The sequence below is a fragment of the Bos javanicus genome, chromosome 2, assembly GCF_032452875.1.
Source record: "Bos javanicus breed banteng chromosome 2, ARS-OSU_banteng_1.0, whole genome shotgun sequence".
Classification (NCBI taxonomy): Eukaryota; Metazoa; Chordata; class Mammalia; order Artiodactyla; family Bovidae; genus Bos; species Bos javanicus.
In genome coordinates this window covers 94,120,513-94,139,219 of record NC_083869.1, presented here as the reverse complement: position 1 = coordinate 94,139,219, position 18,707 = coordinate 94,120,513, and the positions used below count along the sequence as shown (strand labels likewise).

Here is an 18,707-nt window from a genome sequence, read left to right as displayed (position 1 = left end):
AGCAGGCAGGCAGGCATAGAGCTAATATTCACGTTTTTATGTTGATTTCTGGAGGATGTGGTACTGTCCTTTGTGAAATACTAAGTTGGGAAGTATGAAATATATTTGAGCTGTAATGGTCCTCCCCATTCTTGTTCTGACTTCTGGTGGCCAGCTCTCTGGAAGCCTTTGCTTGGAGCAGCTTTCATGGTCAACCCAGTAGGGCTGAGTGGCAGCTTTAGCACTGGGGACCTAGTTATCTAAAGGAATTCCCAGATTCCCCGCTGTCCAAGCCACTTGATGGCTTCCTCATTTTCATATCCAGAGCACGTTCTTCTTTGAAATTAATTTTTATTGGAGCATAGTTGCTTTACAATGTGTGTTAGTTTCTATTGTACAGCAAAATGAATCAGCCATACATACACACATATCCCCTCCGTTTTGGACTGCCATCCCATTCAGGTCACCACAGTGCATTAAGTACAAATCCACAGCATGTTACATATGTGTGCTAAGTCACTTCAGTTGTGTGTAACTGTGTACGACCCCACGGACTGTAGCCTGCCAGGCTCCTCTGCCCATGGGATGCTCCAGGCAAGAATACTGGAGCGGGTTGCCATGCCCTCCTCCAGGGGATCTTTCCCGTCAGGGACTGAACCCGTGTCTCCAGCATTGGCAGGCGGGCTCCTGCCTAGCAGGAACTAGCGCCACCTAGGAAGCGTCCATAGCATGTTAATCATAACTTGATCCTTACTCTGCCTCATATTATAGTTTATACCTTTCAAGTTACGTATCTATTTACACATAGTCATTCAATAACATCAACTATGCACCTGTTATGTGCTGTCTCCCCCACCAGAAGAGCACCAACACCCGTTTCCTTCCTTCTCTCTTCCATCTCCCCATTGCTCCCCAGCAGATGATGGTATAATGAGCGGTCCATCGTTGCTGGGGGCACTAACTAATCTGGATCTCGCATAGGACTCAACGGAATGTGGATAAGCCTATCTGCCAGTCTTGGGCCAGTCCCTAGCCGCCCGACGCACAGATCGTCAGTCCCCATGACATCAAGTACTCAGGAGCATGACCACCCATGGCAGACGGACCTTCTCAGGACTCGTGCTCTGGGACAGTCCCAGCTCACACTCTGGCTCCACACAGTTCCTTCAGCCCCACCCCTTTACTGGATCCTACGATCTTGTTCTCAGGCAGACAAATCGGGCAAATATTTAGACAGAGTGGATATAAAAAGTGCTTTCAGCAGCTACCACTTCCTTTCAAGAATTGTTTGGCGAAAAAGAAAATATATATGAATAGTTCCCCTCACACTGAACTCAACAGGCGCCGGGCTTTGGGCTCCCTGATGACAAGGCTGACAGCTTCCCCTTTCAGCAGACTCTGCCCACGAGTTGTAAAACGTGGGCTGCTGGAGAGGGAAACACAGTCCTGGATGGGGCAGGAGCCCCCGAGGTGGGGGGATAGGCAGGGGGGAGGGGAGAACTGGAGGACAGGCTTCACTTAGCCTCAAGTTAATGAGCTCACACATCGGAGGGAAGGATACGCTGCTCTGAGCGCTTCCGTGGAGATGCTGAACTAGCGTCTTGTGAATCAAAGTTGTCTCGACTCTAGGGAGAATAAGGATTAGCCCATATTCTCAGGGTCTAAAAGTAATCTAAGGGGGACCTAATGGAAAGCAAGCAGTCAACTTAAAAGTTCTCTGCTTCTCCTTCTTCTATCTTTTTCAGGGAGTCAGCTTCTTTGCCACTTAGGAAGTGGGGGTTCAATGGTTAGACGTGATACAGTGGATCAGCAGGGGGAATTTCTAGGAGTCATATTTGTATCTAAAATTACTGCACGATCCCATTGGTGGTGGGGTCACAGTTAAGATTTTTAGGGACTCCAAACACTGAAAAGATTATGTCCTTCCTCCCCATGTGGTTCTAAAGAAAGGCTATTAAATTATGAAGTAATTTGGAGGAAGTTCAACCAAGTTTTGCTTTCACCATGATTACTGCATTAAACACACACACACACACACACATCAGATTTTTTCCAAATGTGTTTTTCTATATAATAGATGTCCCTACTCTTTTGTTGTCGCAATCACCCAAACACTAACCCTGCAGTTTGCCCTCTTAAATTGGCTGGAAACTTAAATGGGCTTTTCAACTTAGACAGTCTCCAGGCTCACCTTGAACACTCTTCCCTCCATCAACTCTCTCAGGCTGGATAAAACTGGAACCCTGACCACGTAGGTCAACCCACTGGGCTTCATCTATGAACACATAACTATCAGGCAGATCCGATACACAGTGCCTGGTGGCCAAACACAGCTGGCGATGGCAGAGTCCCTGCTTGCCCCAACTCACGACCACACTGACCTGTCTTGAAGATCTCATAGCGCAGGGAGAAGCCTGCCCCCTGCCGGGCGTAGTCGGAGGTGAACTTGATGTAGAGGACCGAGCCCGAGGAGATTATGGTGGGTGGGGCGATGTTTCCACAGTGCTTTCCCAGGAGATCTGCGGATTCGCTGTCCCCATCTCGAATCTCAATGAAGTCATACCTGGGTGCAGACAGCATAAAGGGGCACATATGAAAAAAGATCACTGCTAGGAGATGAAATGGACTACTCTCTCCCTCCAGCTCAGGTGCTCTCCATCCACTTCTAGACATTAAGGTGTTCTGGATGGATAAACAAAGGGCACTTAGGTTTACTTGTAGAGACTGGCAAACACAGATACAGGAAGTTGCTTTACTAAAGCCACAGAGAATGAGCACCTCTGTGCATGACTAGACCTTAAGGCCTTATCTCTTGCTCACATAAGGGCAGTAGCGTCATTCCATCAAATGTCTCATTTTTTTTTCTCCATTCGGTAGCACCATTTTTATTTTCATCGTGATCTATCTGAATCTTAGTCTTTTCTTCTTGGCTCTGTGTCTCTGCATGTTACTTAACCCCTGTGAGCATCAATTACTTCATCTATAAGATGCGGATAAAGATATCCACTTCAGGGGACTGGGACACAGATGGAATGAAAAAAATGTAAGGAAGGGCTGGGCACCGAGTCAGGCACATGGGGGATGTTTCAGAGATTTTTATTTTTTATTTTTTTGCCTCTTTTCCAAGTTTCAGTTCTCTCCTGAACTGAAGGGATCAACCCTTCTTTTCTTTAACTGTTAGTAATAAAGACTCCCCAGTCGTGGGCTATCTCCCTCCCTGAGATGACTCTGAGAAGTTCACATCAGCAGTGTCTATCTGGTCAACAACACGTTTTTTTTAAAAGGAATCAGCACCGTATTAGATAAGGCAATAAAAACCTTTTTCCAAAAGCAGGGGGTGAATCCCAGGGGACCCAGCTTCTGTGAGCACATAACTATTAGTCTCAGCAAGAGGCTGAGCGGGCTGCCTTCCTTACCCTGAAGACCTGAGCTCATTTCAAACAGAATCAAATTGGCCCAGGTAGGGGGACACACCTCAAAGACATCCTTGGCTAGGTTCACAGGACTGCACAGGTACTGTGCCATCTTATCTGTACAGATGCATGCTTTCAGCTTCAGCATGTGGTCTGGCAAGCCTCACTGTCCCAAGTCTGTGGTCTTCATCTGGGCTCCTGGGGAACACCCTGTCACAACTGCTGACGTGGAAAATTTCTTCCCTACAAACTCCCTCAAATTGCTGGTCACTGTACCATTATTTAATGAAAGCCATCCATCTCCTTCTCCACCCTGTTTATGTATTTTGCATCAAGCTGTTAAAACAACATGTACAAAATCTCTTCCATTGGGGAAAAGAGAGGGACTGGAAAGGCTACCTTCCCTGGGATGTACCCACTGGCTCCTGCCACACGCACGGGGTCTGGGGGAGCTGGTGGCCTGCAGAAGTGGCCTGTCTGAACCGGAGTGGTCTGAGGCCTCCTTGCAGACCCCGGAAGCCATACTTCAGATGGCTCAGCCACTTCCAAATAAATAGGCCTTCGAAGGGAGTATATGGAGTGGACCAGGGTTAGTTCATTTGTAGACCCAAGAGGGCTGGAATTCTACAGTCAAAAGAATCACAGAAGTTGGTTAGAGTCTGGAGAAGGGAGATGGCAGGGTTTTCCCCCAGGAGCTCCGGAGAGATGGCCACAGATTGGGAAAGGCTGCAGGGGTGGGGAATCTGTTAGGTCTGTGCTTTCAGTGTGGGAGATGATGCTGACACTGAAAGTGTGCTTCCTCAGTTCCAAAACATAAGTGAAAAGACAGTTTTTTCTCAAAGGAAATTCCCCCAGACCTTCTGGAAAATCCCTCCTTGCTATTTCCACATCGAGATAAGCACCGCTGGACAGTCACTCTCAGCTGAGTAATGGCAATGCCTTCCTTCGCAGGGTGCACAATGCTGGAGTACAACTGTACCCACTGAGCAGACAGGACCCAGCTTGCCTGGAAGGGCAAGAGCACCCCCACCCCCACCTCATTCCGGAAGGAGGCAGAACCCAGCTCAGCCTTACTAGCTGAGTCACTCAGGCAAGTCACTCAACCTCTCTGAGCCTCAGAAATGGAAAAAATAAGAGCACGATAGGGATACTAGAACCTTCCTTTCAGTTCTTCTGAAATTTAAAGGACACACACAATCTATAGAAAGTGTCTAGGACACGGACTGGCATGAGTGTGGACTTCGTAACTGTTCACAGGGATTTGTTGTGTTTCCAAGCCCATTTCAGAGGGGAAGAGGCTGAGCCATAGAGCAGAAGTGATTCTCCCGAAGAGAGAGAGCCAGTGAATGAGGTGCTGTCTAAGGGGGAATGTGCATCTGCTCATTTTGGAGGGCATTTTGGCAAAAATATGACAAAAGTTAATATATACATATTCTTTAATCCAGCAATCCCACTGCTAGGAATTTTTCCTAGCAAAATAATCAGACAATTGTGCAAAGAAGTATATGCATCTTTGTGTGTGTGTGCATATTTTAAAAAGCATGGAAAACATGAAAACATACTTTGTTTATAAAAAGCATGTGTCTAAATGTCTGACAACAGTGGTGGGTAAATCAATTTTGGACACTGTAGGTATAGGTGTTTTGGGTTTTTTTTTTTGGCCTTTAAGGAAAAATGTCCATGGTATATAATTAAGCTGAAAAACAGTAGATTGTTTTAAAAGTATTCTTTAAAATATATGTAAGTATATAAATTTTCTTGCATATACACACAGAAAAAGCCTGAGAGACTACAGACTAAAATATTAACTGTGATGAAATAAATTGATGGTGGGTAAAATATATTGATGGGGGATAATTTGTAATTTTTTGCTTTCTTCTTTTATATTATCTGAGTTGTTTATAATAAGTCTTCACTTCTTTAAAATACATAAAGATCCTTCTACTAAGAATTTTTTTCCCAAGTAGAAGAGTTGAGAAAAATAACCCAGCTCTCATAATTTTGCAGATAAAAAGTGCCACCATCATGATGACAACCATCATCCATAAGACTTAAATAAGACATGGCTTGTTGGAGCACCTAGAATAGTGTCAGGGACATGGCCCGCACTCAATGAAAATTTTAAAACAATTTTAAAGAGACCATCACATACTTTCAGTCGTTGTGTTGCCAGTTTCTATAAAGGACACAGAGAGGCCCTGACATCCACCTGGCTTGTTCATTAGAAGTGGAGGGTTTTATCTCCAAATCACCCATGACGTCATTTAGGGGATTAACAGAATCAGCAATGAAGCTGAAGTACCCAAAACATGTCATAGCTGCAAACTTGCCTCAATTTACTCAACAGATATATCATCTAAATCCTTTTGGGTAACATGGCTAGCTGTAAATACATCCTCACATATCTACATACACGTTAGTGAAGGGAGGCATTTTTGAAAAAGGTTCACACAAATCAGTCATATCATACAGCTTCTCTCTGAGCCTGTTATTTAAAGGACCCTCTGGTGAATCCTTTTTTGAAGCAAATAATCAGCCCTTACTTGAACTTCTTAGCAAAACTGGATTTTCCTATCAGGTTTACTTGAGGGGAAAACAACCCAGAGTTACAATCTGGCAGCTAAAATTCCCCTTCCCTTCAGCGTCTGGGGTTCTGCCCTGTGGACCAACTCCAGCTCACCACCAAGTCTTCTGGCTGGGCTTTTTGTATAAAGGGCATACTCCAAATGACATGCTGACTGCACACAGACTGTCTCATTTACCTCCTGTGAGATTGACTCATTTGGGGAAATTTTTTATTATTAGGGATTTGCTACACCTGGAGTAAATCTCTCTAGAAATTTCAGTGTTGTCAGGTTCCTTTATGAAGAGCTAGCAGAGACTTAGGAAGTTGTGGCCTTGGAATAAATATGACTTTGCATCTGGCATCTAATACCCAGCATTTGTTGGTTAAATGAATCTGGGCTGCAAACTCAGAGCTCACCCCAATGGTAGTCAAGTAGGATAACCTGAAAAGCCACTCCTCTTATCCATTTTCTGGAAGGAAACAGACACCAGCTCACAGACATATTAACTATTGTGTTTGCATTTCATTATTCCTAATCTCCCTCAAATGAAAAAATTCCTTTCAAAGCTTTAACACTACCTTTTCAAATTTTATTTATTTATTTACTTTCCTAAGCTGAAGTAGCCATCTCTGTGCCAGTTCTTTTTTTTTTTTTTTTCCCTTCTCCTATCTAAAATGGTTCCCTACGTACCTTTTTACTTTTCTTTTCACAGATTCCGACATCTGCATGTAGAGCATTTGTCTAGAGAATGCTTTCTGTACTTTCTGTCTCAACTTCAAAGTCTTCATTCCTCTCCCCAAACCCACATTTGGGCCATGGGAATGTTGACGGTGGAATTAATTTTAAGAGTCAACAGGAGAGATGTGAAAAAGCATCAGTCTCATCTCTTCTTCTCATCACTAGGCAAACATGAAAGACTTTTACTTTCCATAACTCTCTCCACGCGTGACGCTGCCCAGCAGGCCACCAAAGGCTGGGTCAGCCGACCAAGTCTGTGCTGGAAAATTCACCACGTGGAGGCCCTTCTCCCAGGGCTGGATGACGTGTGGCTCCATCCAGAGTCTACCTTTGTGGATGCCACACAGAACTGCTTGTGAAGGGATTTCTATGTTGTGGTCAGAGTCCTTAGCTGCTCCAAGGAAGAATGCTGTGTCCATTCTATGGGATTTGTCTATATGGCTGAGCACCTATACGCCCAAGTCCTGAAGCCATAACCTTTGCCAAGCAGGCGATGCCCCCTCTCATGCTACTTGCATCGTGAAATGTCTAAGCCATCACATTTTGTACATGGAAAGTTCTTTCCAGCCCCTGGGCCTTTGCACTTGCTCTTCCCTCTGTCTGCAGTACTCTTTGTTAGCTTTTGCTCTGGCTGGTAACTTCTCATTCTTTTGAGTGCAAATGTCACCTCCTCAGAGAAGCCTGCCCTGACCATCCCATTTCAGCTGGCATGCCCTTATTCTCTACCTCACCTGCTTTCATTGCCTTTATGGCTGTTACCATAATCTGGAAAGGTCTTGTCAATATAGTGTATTTGTTTAGGATATGAGGCCTGCACTAGACAACCAGGACCATGAGGGTGAGAAACTTACCTTTTCACGGATGAATTTATAATATTGGGTTGGCCAAAAGTTCATTTGGGTTTTTCATATCATGGAAAAACGCAAATGAACTTTTGGGCCAACCCCATATTTGCATGGTGCCTGGCACATAGGAGGGCTCACTAACTTTGTGTTGAGTGAATAAATGAATGAGGGAACCTAAGGTTGATGTTATATGTTAAAAAGGATAAACTCTGCTTTCCAAGGGGTTGGATATGTTGGTCTGTTTTCTACTCTGCCTTTGTGTGCCAGCGCACTCACTGAGCTATTCTGGTTGTATCTGGAAACCAAAATGTTGCCTCGTGACTTGAAAACACGAAATATAACATTTTGAAGTGGAAGAAACATCTCAAATCATGCTGACAGCATTTTCACTATTAGCAGCAAACAAATCAACTATAATTAAAATGCTGTCAAAGTGATTTGAGATTTTTCTCACACTTTCAAAGTTCCATATTTCATGAGTAGATTATCCAGGCCAGAGAATTTATCACCTCCTGGAGTGCCTTTCTTCTAGGAAGCTCAAAGACATCTACAAACACTGCCTTATTAATCCTTACATTAAAACCTGCAGGGAAAATAGGAAAAAACAATACTGTCATGCACAACTTTCCCAACAAAGAAGCTGCCTGAGATCCTAAGAGGCTGTGGAGCAGGTCTGCATGATGCAAAAGTTTCTAGTCAATTCAGGTCCAAAGCCAGGTCACCTGGTCTCCAGCTCAATTGGGACACTCAGCTTTTCTGTAGAAATTACCTAGCTGTCAGGTTGGGTTTTTTAAGAAGTCTTTTCATTTCCTTGAATTTCCCCCTTTCACTGGTGCCACACACACATTTAAGAAGAAGCTGGCATATCAATGGGAAGAACTCCCACTTACTGAGCATTCCTAATGGGCTAGATCCTCGCTCCATTTATTTACTATTTCCTTTAACCCTCACTTAATACACACCAGACCCTGATATGGTAACTGTCCATTCACAGATGTACAGGGTGAAGCTGAGGGAGGCTAACTGACCTGCCCAAAGTCACAAGATGAGGAAAGGTCAGAGGCAGGCTTGGCCCACGCAGTCCCACTCCAGGGCACATTGACATTGCCTCCATCCTTTGTCCTCTGTGCTGAGGAAAGATCAGAGAGCAGTGGGCATGCCAGATTGCCAGAGCACTACAATATTAGAAGGTGCAGATGCAAAGCACCCTTTGCATCTCAGTTAGAGACTTCACAGAATCTCAGTCTTTTAATTTAGCTGTTTTGTTTAACAATGCCAAATTTAATAGACAAATCACCCACAGAAGCAGGGAGTAGATTTGGAATTCGTGGTTTTGAGTCTCATCAGTAGAAATCCAGCTTCTAAGTGTTCAGATGGGATAACATATTAATTTTTGTAAGTGAAGTATTTTTATAAGCACATATATACCCATATGTCAACATATGGCCTGAGTGAGAAAACAGTATCCTGTGTACTTACATGCTTTTAAGTACCATCTAGAGCATACATTTTTAAGCCCGTGAATTTCCAGTAGGGTCCACAGATGAATTTTAGTAGATTGGGGAACCCCTACAATCATATGCAGAAATTTTGTTGGTTTGGGTATGTGCTCATTTTCCTAGGGATGGGGTCTGTGACCAGAGAAAAAAAGTTTCAACTGCATAGAAACATAGCTGTCTACAAGGGTGTGTATAGTCTGGGAAATGCATAGTCTGTATGTATACTCTTGTTTTGTGGACAGATTCAGCTAGTTTCTGGCACATGCTAGTGTTATGACTTCAGGCATTTCTTTAAGTCTCAGTTTTTTCATCTATAAAATGGAAATAATAATTTCCCCACCTTGTGGGATTGTTGAAAGGTTCGTAAAGGTCTACACAGGCCCAATATAGTACCGGATGCCTTAGAAACCACCTGAGAGGCACTGGCTATTTTCATTATTACTGTTCTACGAAACAGTGTGGGAGACTTGGGGGAGAGAAGAGTTACACACACATGATGCTCTGGAAACTGAACAGGTGACAATGAAATGAAAAGTCATAATTTTAGGGACTGTCTATGCCACCCAACCTCCGTGCTATAGAGGGTGGTTTATAAACACCCTCCTCCTGTACAAACCCATCCACAGTGCTTCATCACTTGAGCTGGTGAGAATTCTTTTCAGTCTTGTTTCCCAGCCCAGGCTCTGGAACCAGCCAGCCAGGCTGGGTTCAAAAACCAGCCCCGCTGCCCTTCACATGTGCTGGGTCTTGAACAACTAGGCACTGAACCCCCAGATTTGGTGAGTTAATACATGTCAACAGCTCAGCACAGGGCCAGGCACATAGTAAATGCTCAATAAACAAACGTTAGTTGTTACTGCTGCTGTCATTATTATTATTATCTGTTGTTGTCTAACTTCATATCCCTGTTATGTCTTATCTAACTCCTTTATTATTTGCTATCTAACCCCACGGACTCACACACTGCATCGGTTTGGGTATTTGCCTTGGTGCCGAGTGCCGTTTTAAAACCGGTAGTTGGCACTTTCATTTTCTTCCTTTATTTCTTCCCACCCCAAAACTCTGATATTTTGAGCTTCTTCACAATCCGCTCAGAGCCCAGGTCACCAGGGCTCTTCAGAAGGAAGGAAATCCGACCACCCAGCAAAGGAAGTATGCAAAGAGAACAACCCAAAAGAAACTGGAGGAATTATTGCAAAAAACCTTGAAGGCAAGAAAATGGAAACTACAAATAACATCTATTTATAATTACTGGTTGTTTTTCCACAGAAACCCAGGGATGAGGGAAAGGGCCCGCCGGTCTCATTGTTTCTGGCAGAGCAGGCTGCCAAGAACGCCTTGCAACGTGAGGAAGGAGGCCGCTCCAGACAGTGTCTGATAAGTCTCACTGCAGATGAACTTTCAGAGAATCAAGGGCGCACGACAAAGCCTGCGGCGTCTCTCCCCTGACCCTCTGGCCTAGCACCCCTCTCTCCACTGACGGACTCCCCAGCAAGCACATTCCTCAGGCCCCAAGGCCACAAATCTGCTCTGTTCCTGGAGACTGGCTTGGATAGGACGTGTTTGTTTATGTAAGGAAGGATTTTCGAGGCAACCAGTGCCAGTGTGAAGTTTAAGGTTTTGGGGCAGGCTGTTTTCAGCATGACTGTTGAGTGTTTCTTTCTGTCTGTCCTTTGCGTCTATAAAATCCTCATCCTCTGCCATCAGCTTAAAAGACCCCATGCTGGCATTGTGTAATAATACCAGAGTAGAAAGTAGGTAAGAGTTGCCCACAGTTCGTCTCCATTCACCAGCAGACTGGGGCTTGGATGGGAAGGTGAACCCCTTCCAATCCCAAGGGCCAAGGGCCAGAGGCTTGCTGAATTGTTCTAAGCTGGCCTGGGTCAACTGCACATGCCTCAGCTTGCCTCATCTCATAAATGGGTATAGGGACGATGTCTCTGTGCCTCTTAGGGCTGACAGGTAGGGGCAGAAGGTAACTGGAACCCACTGAAAGGAAATCAGAGTGCACCATTCCTGGGTCTGGTGTGCAGGCAGCATCCCTGAACTTGGCCGGGTGAATGGTTCCCTCTGGGATGGGTGCTCACTCACCCTGGCTCCCAGCGGGTCTAATTGTGAGAGTGAATCATAACCTTTCCATCTGTCCGAAAAATGGGAGCCTGCTGGGAACGAGGAGTGCTGAGCTCCAGGGAATCTGTCAGCATCAAAAAAATCCTTTATGTTTTTTCCAGGAACCAAGGGAGCTCTCAAAGGTTTTTCTGTCTTCCTTTGCTGGCTTCCAGCCTCCATAACAAAAGTCAGAAAATACAAAACTTGCCTGAAAAATGTGCCATGCGGAAATCCAAGCAGGGGACAGTCTGAGGAGTAGGTGTGACCCGGCAGGCGTGAGAGTGCTGTCTTTGCATTTCATTTACTTGGAGCTTCAGGTTACAGAGCTCAGAGCTTCTTCCTGGCTCCAGGGGCAAACTCGTCACTACTGTGCAAAAAGCACTGGGGTGTGGACATGAGGGGCCTGCACTAATGTCCAGGCAGGAAGGGACAGCTGCCACGCCGGGTTGGAGATTCTGAAAAGAGCGTTCAGTGGCCAGTCAGCTGGGACCGCTTCCGCCTCTCAAACCACCACTGGGTAACAGCTTTCTTCGACAACTGTATTCTGAAGGCCCCGTAGCTGTTGGAGCAAAAGCAGGCCTGTCCACTCAGGGCACATTACAGCGCTCGCCTCTCTGCATCACAGAAGCACATCCCTCTATCCTGAAAGAATCAGCTGCCATTTGTGGGGGAGTAGAAGCTGTGAAGTTCAGAATAACGGGTGCTCTTGGCTGAAGGCTCAGTAAGACCGGGAAGAAATATGGCTAGAAAGGTCACCAGCTTCTACAAGAAGGGGAACCAGATTGCAGGAAGTCTCCGCACAGGATGGGAACAGTGTGAGTCAGACCTTGAAGGACCTTTATCCCACAGTCAGAGCAGGCTGTTTGCTGTGTGCATGGAGCAGTTGGCTGGCTGGGGAGATGGCCATCACACTGCAGTGGCCGGTGGGACCCTCACATCTTGGGAGGGAGCATCAGTGTCAGGGATGAGCTGTGGGGGCCACACAAGCATAAGGGCCTTTATGGGCAGTAGGGCAATGGAGATGCCCAGAAGAAGAGTCAGTACCCTAACAGCAGCCTACCCTGAGGCTAGGACTAAATCCTCTATCTGCTTGGACCTCGCTTTCCCAGCAGATAAGACCAAAAAAAATAATAACAATACTTTCCTACCCTCCTACCGCTCTCAAAGGGATGACGCACAGATAAATCACTTTGAACTTTTAGATGAAAGGTGCTCTATAAACCCGAGGTCTCATCAACTGTAATTGTTACGGTAATTATTTTAATGATAATAATGATGATAATGGGTGGAAGGAGTCGGGTGGGACGAAACCTCCTACCTTAAGACAATGGAACCCCCCCATTAAAACCCACATCACGGATTCCTTCTGCTCCTAGTTCTCAACCCTCTCTTTCAAACTGCCAATTCCTGGGCTGAAATATTATTTACTCCTTTCCTTTCCAATAAAACAATTATTTGTTCCACCGTTTTCCCTCTCACTCACTCTCTGGTGTGTCTGGCTTCACCCTGACAGCTCAGCCATGGACTGTTTACATGTCTCGCTCACCCTCCAAGACTCCGGTTCAGCTCCATTGACACTAAAGGCAGGAGAATTCTCTCTGTGTGAGGAATCAATTACTTCCGCTGACACTCTATTACTAGCCCTCACATCTTCGGATTCCAGATGAAGAGTGAGGTGTGGGGGAATGGCAGGGAATTTGAAGAGGATGGGGCGGGGCTGGAGGGGACAGGGGAGGAGGTGGATGACAAGGAAGCAGAAGGAAACAATTGACTGAGAGTCAGGCCTCTCAGCTTGTATTTAAAGACACAGAAAGATCACTCTCTCTCCTTGACTGCCCTGTCGGCATCCGGAGGTGAGCAGATGGCAGGAAGAGGCAAAGAAAGGGTATATGAGAAAAAAAAAAAAATCCGTGTCCAGGATATCCTAGGGAATCAGAGAGGCCCCAAATACCTAAGCCTTGGGAAAGCAGATGAGAGCTCTGGGCACAAGGGCACAGGTATCCTAAGGCAGCTGAAGCAGGCTTCAAATCCCAGCCCTACCCTTACTATCCGTGTGATCTCTCTGGGCCTCAGTAAAGCCATCTGTTAAATGGGAATAACAGCAGTCCCAGCCCCAGAGGGTTGTTATGAGAGTAAAATATGGCAAGTTCTTGGTGTAGTAGCACCAGGGACCTGTCGAGAGCTCAATATATATTTGCTGTTATTGTCCAACTGACAATCCCTTCATACCACCTATAAACAAAATGGAGTCCCTAATGGGGCAGAGCTAAAAAATTTATAGAGATTGCTGAGATGCTTGGCTACAAAGCCAGGGGAAAAAGCATATAAAAATCATGTGAATTTTCCTTTACTGTGTTAGAGATTTTTGCGGCCCTTTTAACCTAAGCCTAGCTCACATTTTTTCTTTCTTCTTCTTTGTCAAGTTTTATTTTGAACCAGCTCACATTTTCAGGGATTTTCTTTCTAGGAAAAAAAAAATTTTATTATGTAAATGAAATACAACCATCTACTCTGCAATCAACTGAGATGAGTTGTGAGGCATAGGTCTTATAATGAAGGACGATTATGGAAGCTCTTTTCTAGAAGGAAAGACAAGGGCACCTAATATATATATTTTTTTTCCTGGATGATTTATCCAGGCAGAAGTAGAAGAATGGAATTACAATATCTGCTGAGTTTCTCTTATCCAAAGGTTTCAATCGCCCTGCCACTAAAAAGGACAAAACAAAGTGAATACATTGTTTTTCTAAAGGACTCATGACTACCAGAGAACACATGAATCCCCTTTTAGAAAAATCTAATTTCTCTACTTGGTCTATTTCCTTCTCCTTTTTATCCCCTCCACACCCAGAGTTCCCACTGAATTTCTTAAGACAGACTCTCACCCAGTGTAATTAGATGGGAGAATTACACAGAGTTACATGGGATGAGATTCTGGCCCTCTGGGACCTCTGGGGTTCAGAGAATGTGCCAGGGTTGAGAGGCAGAACAAGTGGGATTGTGTACTAGAAAATCTCTAGTGATTTTCTCAATCAGAAGATAAAAACGCATTGTTAGGAAGGACATCCACAGTGAAGCTTGCATTTTAAGAGTTACGATTGCAACATCGCATATTTAAAAACAAACTGCCAAAAATAACTGCTGTCCCAACTGCTCTTTAACCTTGGTAGGCGGAGGAGAACAATCTGCGGTGTGTTTTCCCACTTCTTCAGCAAGCTCAGTTGCTGGGTGGAGTCGCTGGTCAAGGTTGGTGAGTGTGGGGTCGGCTGCCAGCTGAGCTCTGGTCAGCAGACCGCTCCCGTTTATTGCACCATGTACCTGGAGGGGAATCTGTTTCTGTCATTAGCAGGGTTGTTGCAATACAGACAAGTATTGCTGCTCATGGGCTCCTTGGGGGAATCAGAATATTTCTGAGGTTGGGCAGGCAGTAAATCTGTAATAATGTCATGAGTAATCAACCTGAGGGTCTCTCCTGAGTATAAAACACCCTGTTCAACCACAGAGAACCCATTCTCTGCTTGGATTTCCAGAGGCTCAGGCAGAAACCAGCTGAAGCCACACTTCTAACTGGGCATTGGGCCCTTGTGCCCTCTATTCACAGGAAAGAGAAGTATGTTCAGAGGGAGTCTTGTGTAGGAGTACTCTGTGTACGGAGCTTAATCCAGAGTGTTACCTGGACTTCCCCAGGCCAAATCTCACTTTCAGGCATTAAACTGGGGGCGAGGTCCCTGGATAGAGGATATGAGACTGTAGAAGCTCTGACCTGGGAGAGTGGGATAGCAGAGAGTTCCCATCATCTCTGTCTTTCCTGACCTCAACCCCTCCCTGAGATGCTGGAAGTCATGTGGCCAGGAGATAAAATAAAATAGCACTGCCCAGGAATCTCTTCACTGGGAAGGGGGTTTGTATCAACAAGACACAAAGATGGCCTTTCATTACTCTGGTTCCCTTCTTGTCTGGGACATGATGCTCTCTGCCCGGGCCACCGGCCATACCCATGCCCCTCCTTTGCCTGGTTAACTTCTTTAGGATCAGTATAGCCATCACCTCCTCCAAGCAGCCTTCCCTGATCTCCTCAGCCAACTGGATCCCAGGGCTCATATCATACCCCCAATCAGAATCCATGGTGATGGTGGAGACAATAAAGCATGAGAGTAAACAGCTCAGGTTGCAAAGAAGCAGGGTGTTCCAGCTTCAAATCCCTTCTCTGCCACTTTCAAAGAGTGCGACCTTAGGCCAGCTGCTTACTTCTCTGAGCCCAAGTTTCTTCATTTGTCAAATGGGAAGAGTAACAATGACTTCACTGGTTTTTGTGGCCATAGAGGGTAGAGACAAGATACATGTGGTCCATGCCCTTAGAGAACGTACATGCTCAGAACACAGGATGACCACACATGAACAAAACGCAAGCAGATCAAGGCAATATGCAATGATTAGGGAGTTCTGAGTAGGAGGCCCTAGAAGAGCTGGAGGAATCTAGGACTCTTAGGGGGAGGGGAGGGTATTACACAGCAGGGAGTGCTGGAGGGGAGAGGGAGGTGAGTCTGAGCCTCTGCCCTCACAGGGTCTGCGGAAGTAAGGTTGTATGCGGTTGTATGTGGAGGATGCTAACTGAGTGCATGTAATCTTCATTGGCTGGGTGGGGTGGGGTCAGATAACTGAAGTCTGGTACATTCCCTCTGTTTTCTGTAGTCAACTTGTCAACCTAGGAGAATGCTCTCTTTCTAAGACAGCATCCCCTACTTTGGGGAAAACAGACACATCTAAGATTTAGAGGGCTCCTCTGGCCACAGATAAACACACACTTTGTTTACCAAGCACACTTAGCTAGAGGCCAAATATCCCCAAACCTCAAATATCCAGTATGGGGACGGGGGATGGTTTCAAAAGAAAAGATGGTGAGCAGCTCAACTACTGCTGAGGACCCCATGCATTGGTGCTCTTGCACTCTGTCCCCAGGAGAGCACCCCAGTCCTTGCTCTGCTACGAGTGAGGCTGACCAAGGCAAACCAGAATGCTGGCCCTGGACTATACTGGCTTGGGACAAAAGCTACACCCCAGGACTAAAGAGGTCCCAGTGGACACCAAAACCTCTCGAGGCAAAATCCTACCCAAAATAAAAGGGTGAAAACAGATCAGAGGAGCGCATTTAGAAGCGCTATGACAGCAAGCGTATAGATAGCAAAAATGTCACACACTTCCCCAAAGTACAAAGATGCTGACATGGTCGATAATGTATTGTGTATCGACATAAACAGGAGACCGAAATCTTGCAAAGTAGGCATCACTGACACAGTTTTGCAGATGAAGACACTAAGGCCTGCGAAGTGTAAAAGGTCAACAAAAACTATATATAAGTCTATCTGATCTAAACATGACATTACCCAGCCTCTGTTGCAAAAAGTCAAGTTTAGAATTAAAAGCCTGAGTCACTGAGAAAAAGTTAACTCACCTTATTATTTGTTCTGTTTCAGAAGACAAGAAAGTGTGGCACATGACATAGAATGTTTTCAATCAGAGATCTTTCTAAAGAGGAACGTTTGGAGCTTTAAAGCAGGATGTTTTAGAATCTGGAAATTTCAGTGTGGCATGGTAAAGGAGATCTCTTTTGCTGAGCACACACATACAATTATTAGTGTGGGTTTGGGTATGGGTTTTTCAGCCTAAGTATTCTCTCAAGTCTTCCTAGTGGTTTTTGTACTTTCTGAAGTGTGTTTTTCAAGACACCATCTGGAAATAACCAGTTCTTAAAAGGACCAGGGGCTTCCCTGGTGGCTCAGATGGTAACGAATCCGCCTGCAGTGGGGGAGACCTGGGTTTGATCCCTGGGTTGGGAAGATTCCCTGGGGGAGGCATGGCAACCCACTCTAGCATTCTTGCCTGAAGAATCTTCATGAACAGAGGAGCCTGGCAGGCCACAGTCCATAGGGTCACAAAGAGTCAGACACGACTGAGTGACTAAGCACAGCACAAATGGACTTAGATTCTTGGTTCTGGCTTCATTTGGGCCTCCACCAGGCCTGTGCAAGTGCTCGTGAATAAGCTTTGTATCATACACAGGTGGGGGTTTTCAAGAATACATCTATTTCAGATCTCAGAAAGGGAAAGAATATTCAAGTTTGCGTGCATGTGTTTCTAAAGCCCTAACATTCAGCTACTTGGCCAATGACTCAAGTGAAAGGCAGTAGCAGGACGTTCTTCCCCACCACAGGGAATGAAGTGGCTTTGCCTTGTTTGCTCAGTCAGCCCTGAGTCCTGCCTTTCCATCTGTCAGCCACCCTGACCTGGCGGGGTCACAGGGGTTTCTGGTTTCTGCTTGCAGTGGGTAACCAGGCCTCAGAGCGGCCTATGGATGCTGGGGGCTTTGATTCCTGAGGATGGCCAGAGGGAGGAGGTGGAGAGTTCACTGCAGACGGTGGCCTTGGATTGCACTGACTCAAGCAAAACCGGGGCTGGTGAGTGAAAGTTTCCAAGCAGACAGCAAGTTTAAATGGAACAAAATTAGCAAGTGACGGTTAGGGGAGAAGGTCTGCCTGTCTGGGGTTTATTCACCAATGGCCTCCGCCTTTAGGTTGTGGATTTCAAGAGATAGAGAGCCAAAAGCTTAGGGGCCAGAGACCAGGCTAATCCTCTCACGGCAGGGCCCACTCCCAGGTCACAGGCCATCTTTGCAGTTAATCCTGCACGAAGGAAGACAGGAAAAACAGAAGACGGCGGGCATGTGACCACTGTCCTTTTTCCACAGGGAGGCTGTTTTTCTGGTTTTTTTCCTGATGTTCTTGCTCAATTCCAGTTTTTTGCAGGGGTATTGCTGCTCTATGCTCTTCTCAGAAGATCTTTGGGAAGTTTTCTCTTGGTGAGTATTTACCCTAAGAACCCTGAATATTCATAGGAAGGACTGATGCTGAAGCTGAAGCTCCAATATTTTGGCCACCTGATATGAAGAGCCAACTCATTGGAAAAGATCCTGATGCTATGAAAGATTGAAGGGAGGAGGAGGAGGGGATGACAGAGGATGAGATGGTTGGATGGCATCACTGACTCGATGGACATGAATTTGAGCACACTCAGGGAGGTAGTGAAGGGCAGGGAAGCCTGGCATGCTGCAGCCCATGGGGTCGCAAAGAGTCGGACATGACTGAGCAACTGAACAACGACAACAAAAGGACCCTGAGAACCAAGTCCAGTTAGAAAGGGCGGGGGAGTAAGAGAGGTAAGCACCGGATGAAGCAGCATGACCCCAACAGAGTCTTGCTGACACTTTGGCACTAGGGCAAAGAGACTCCAGAAAGATCTTTTTCTGACCTCCATGAACTTTTTGGTTCAAGCTGGAAGCAAGGAGTGGAGGAGTGGGGAGAACAGGAAGCTACTTGGTATGGATGATAAGCACCAGAAACTTCAGAATAACCTGTAACTTGCCTGCTTCCCCTACTCCAGCTCCAGTCAGAGATACCATCTTGGATCCTCTGCCACCAGTGGCTTCAGAGACCTGTGCTCGCCCCATCCCTGGGGCTGAGTCCTGAGGGGAAATGGTACCCCACAGCCCCAAACAGGGCA

General features: G+C 45.8%; 1 protein-coding gene across 7 annotated transcripts in view; it reads right to left on the bottom strand.

The window, feature by feature from the left end:
• Window positions 1-18,707, bottom strand: part of NRP2 (neuropilin 2) — a 119,998-nt gene that overhangs the window by 82,826 nt on the left and 18,465 nt on the right. For all 7 annotated transcript variants that reach the window (XM_061382282.1, XM_061382263.1, XM_061382274.1 and 4 more), the window contains exon 3: window positions 2,361-2,542. In XM_061382282.1, the coding sequence (XP_061238266.1) occupies window positions 2,361-2,542 (182 nt within the window). The remainder of the gene's footprint in view (window positions 1-2,360; window positions 2,543-18,707) is intronic.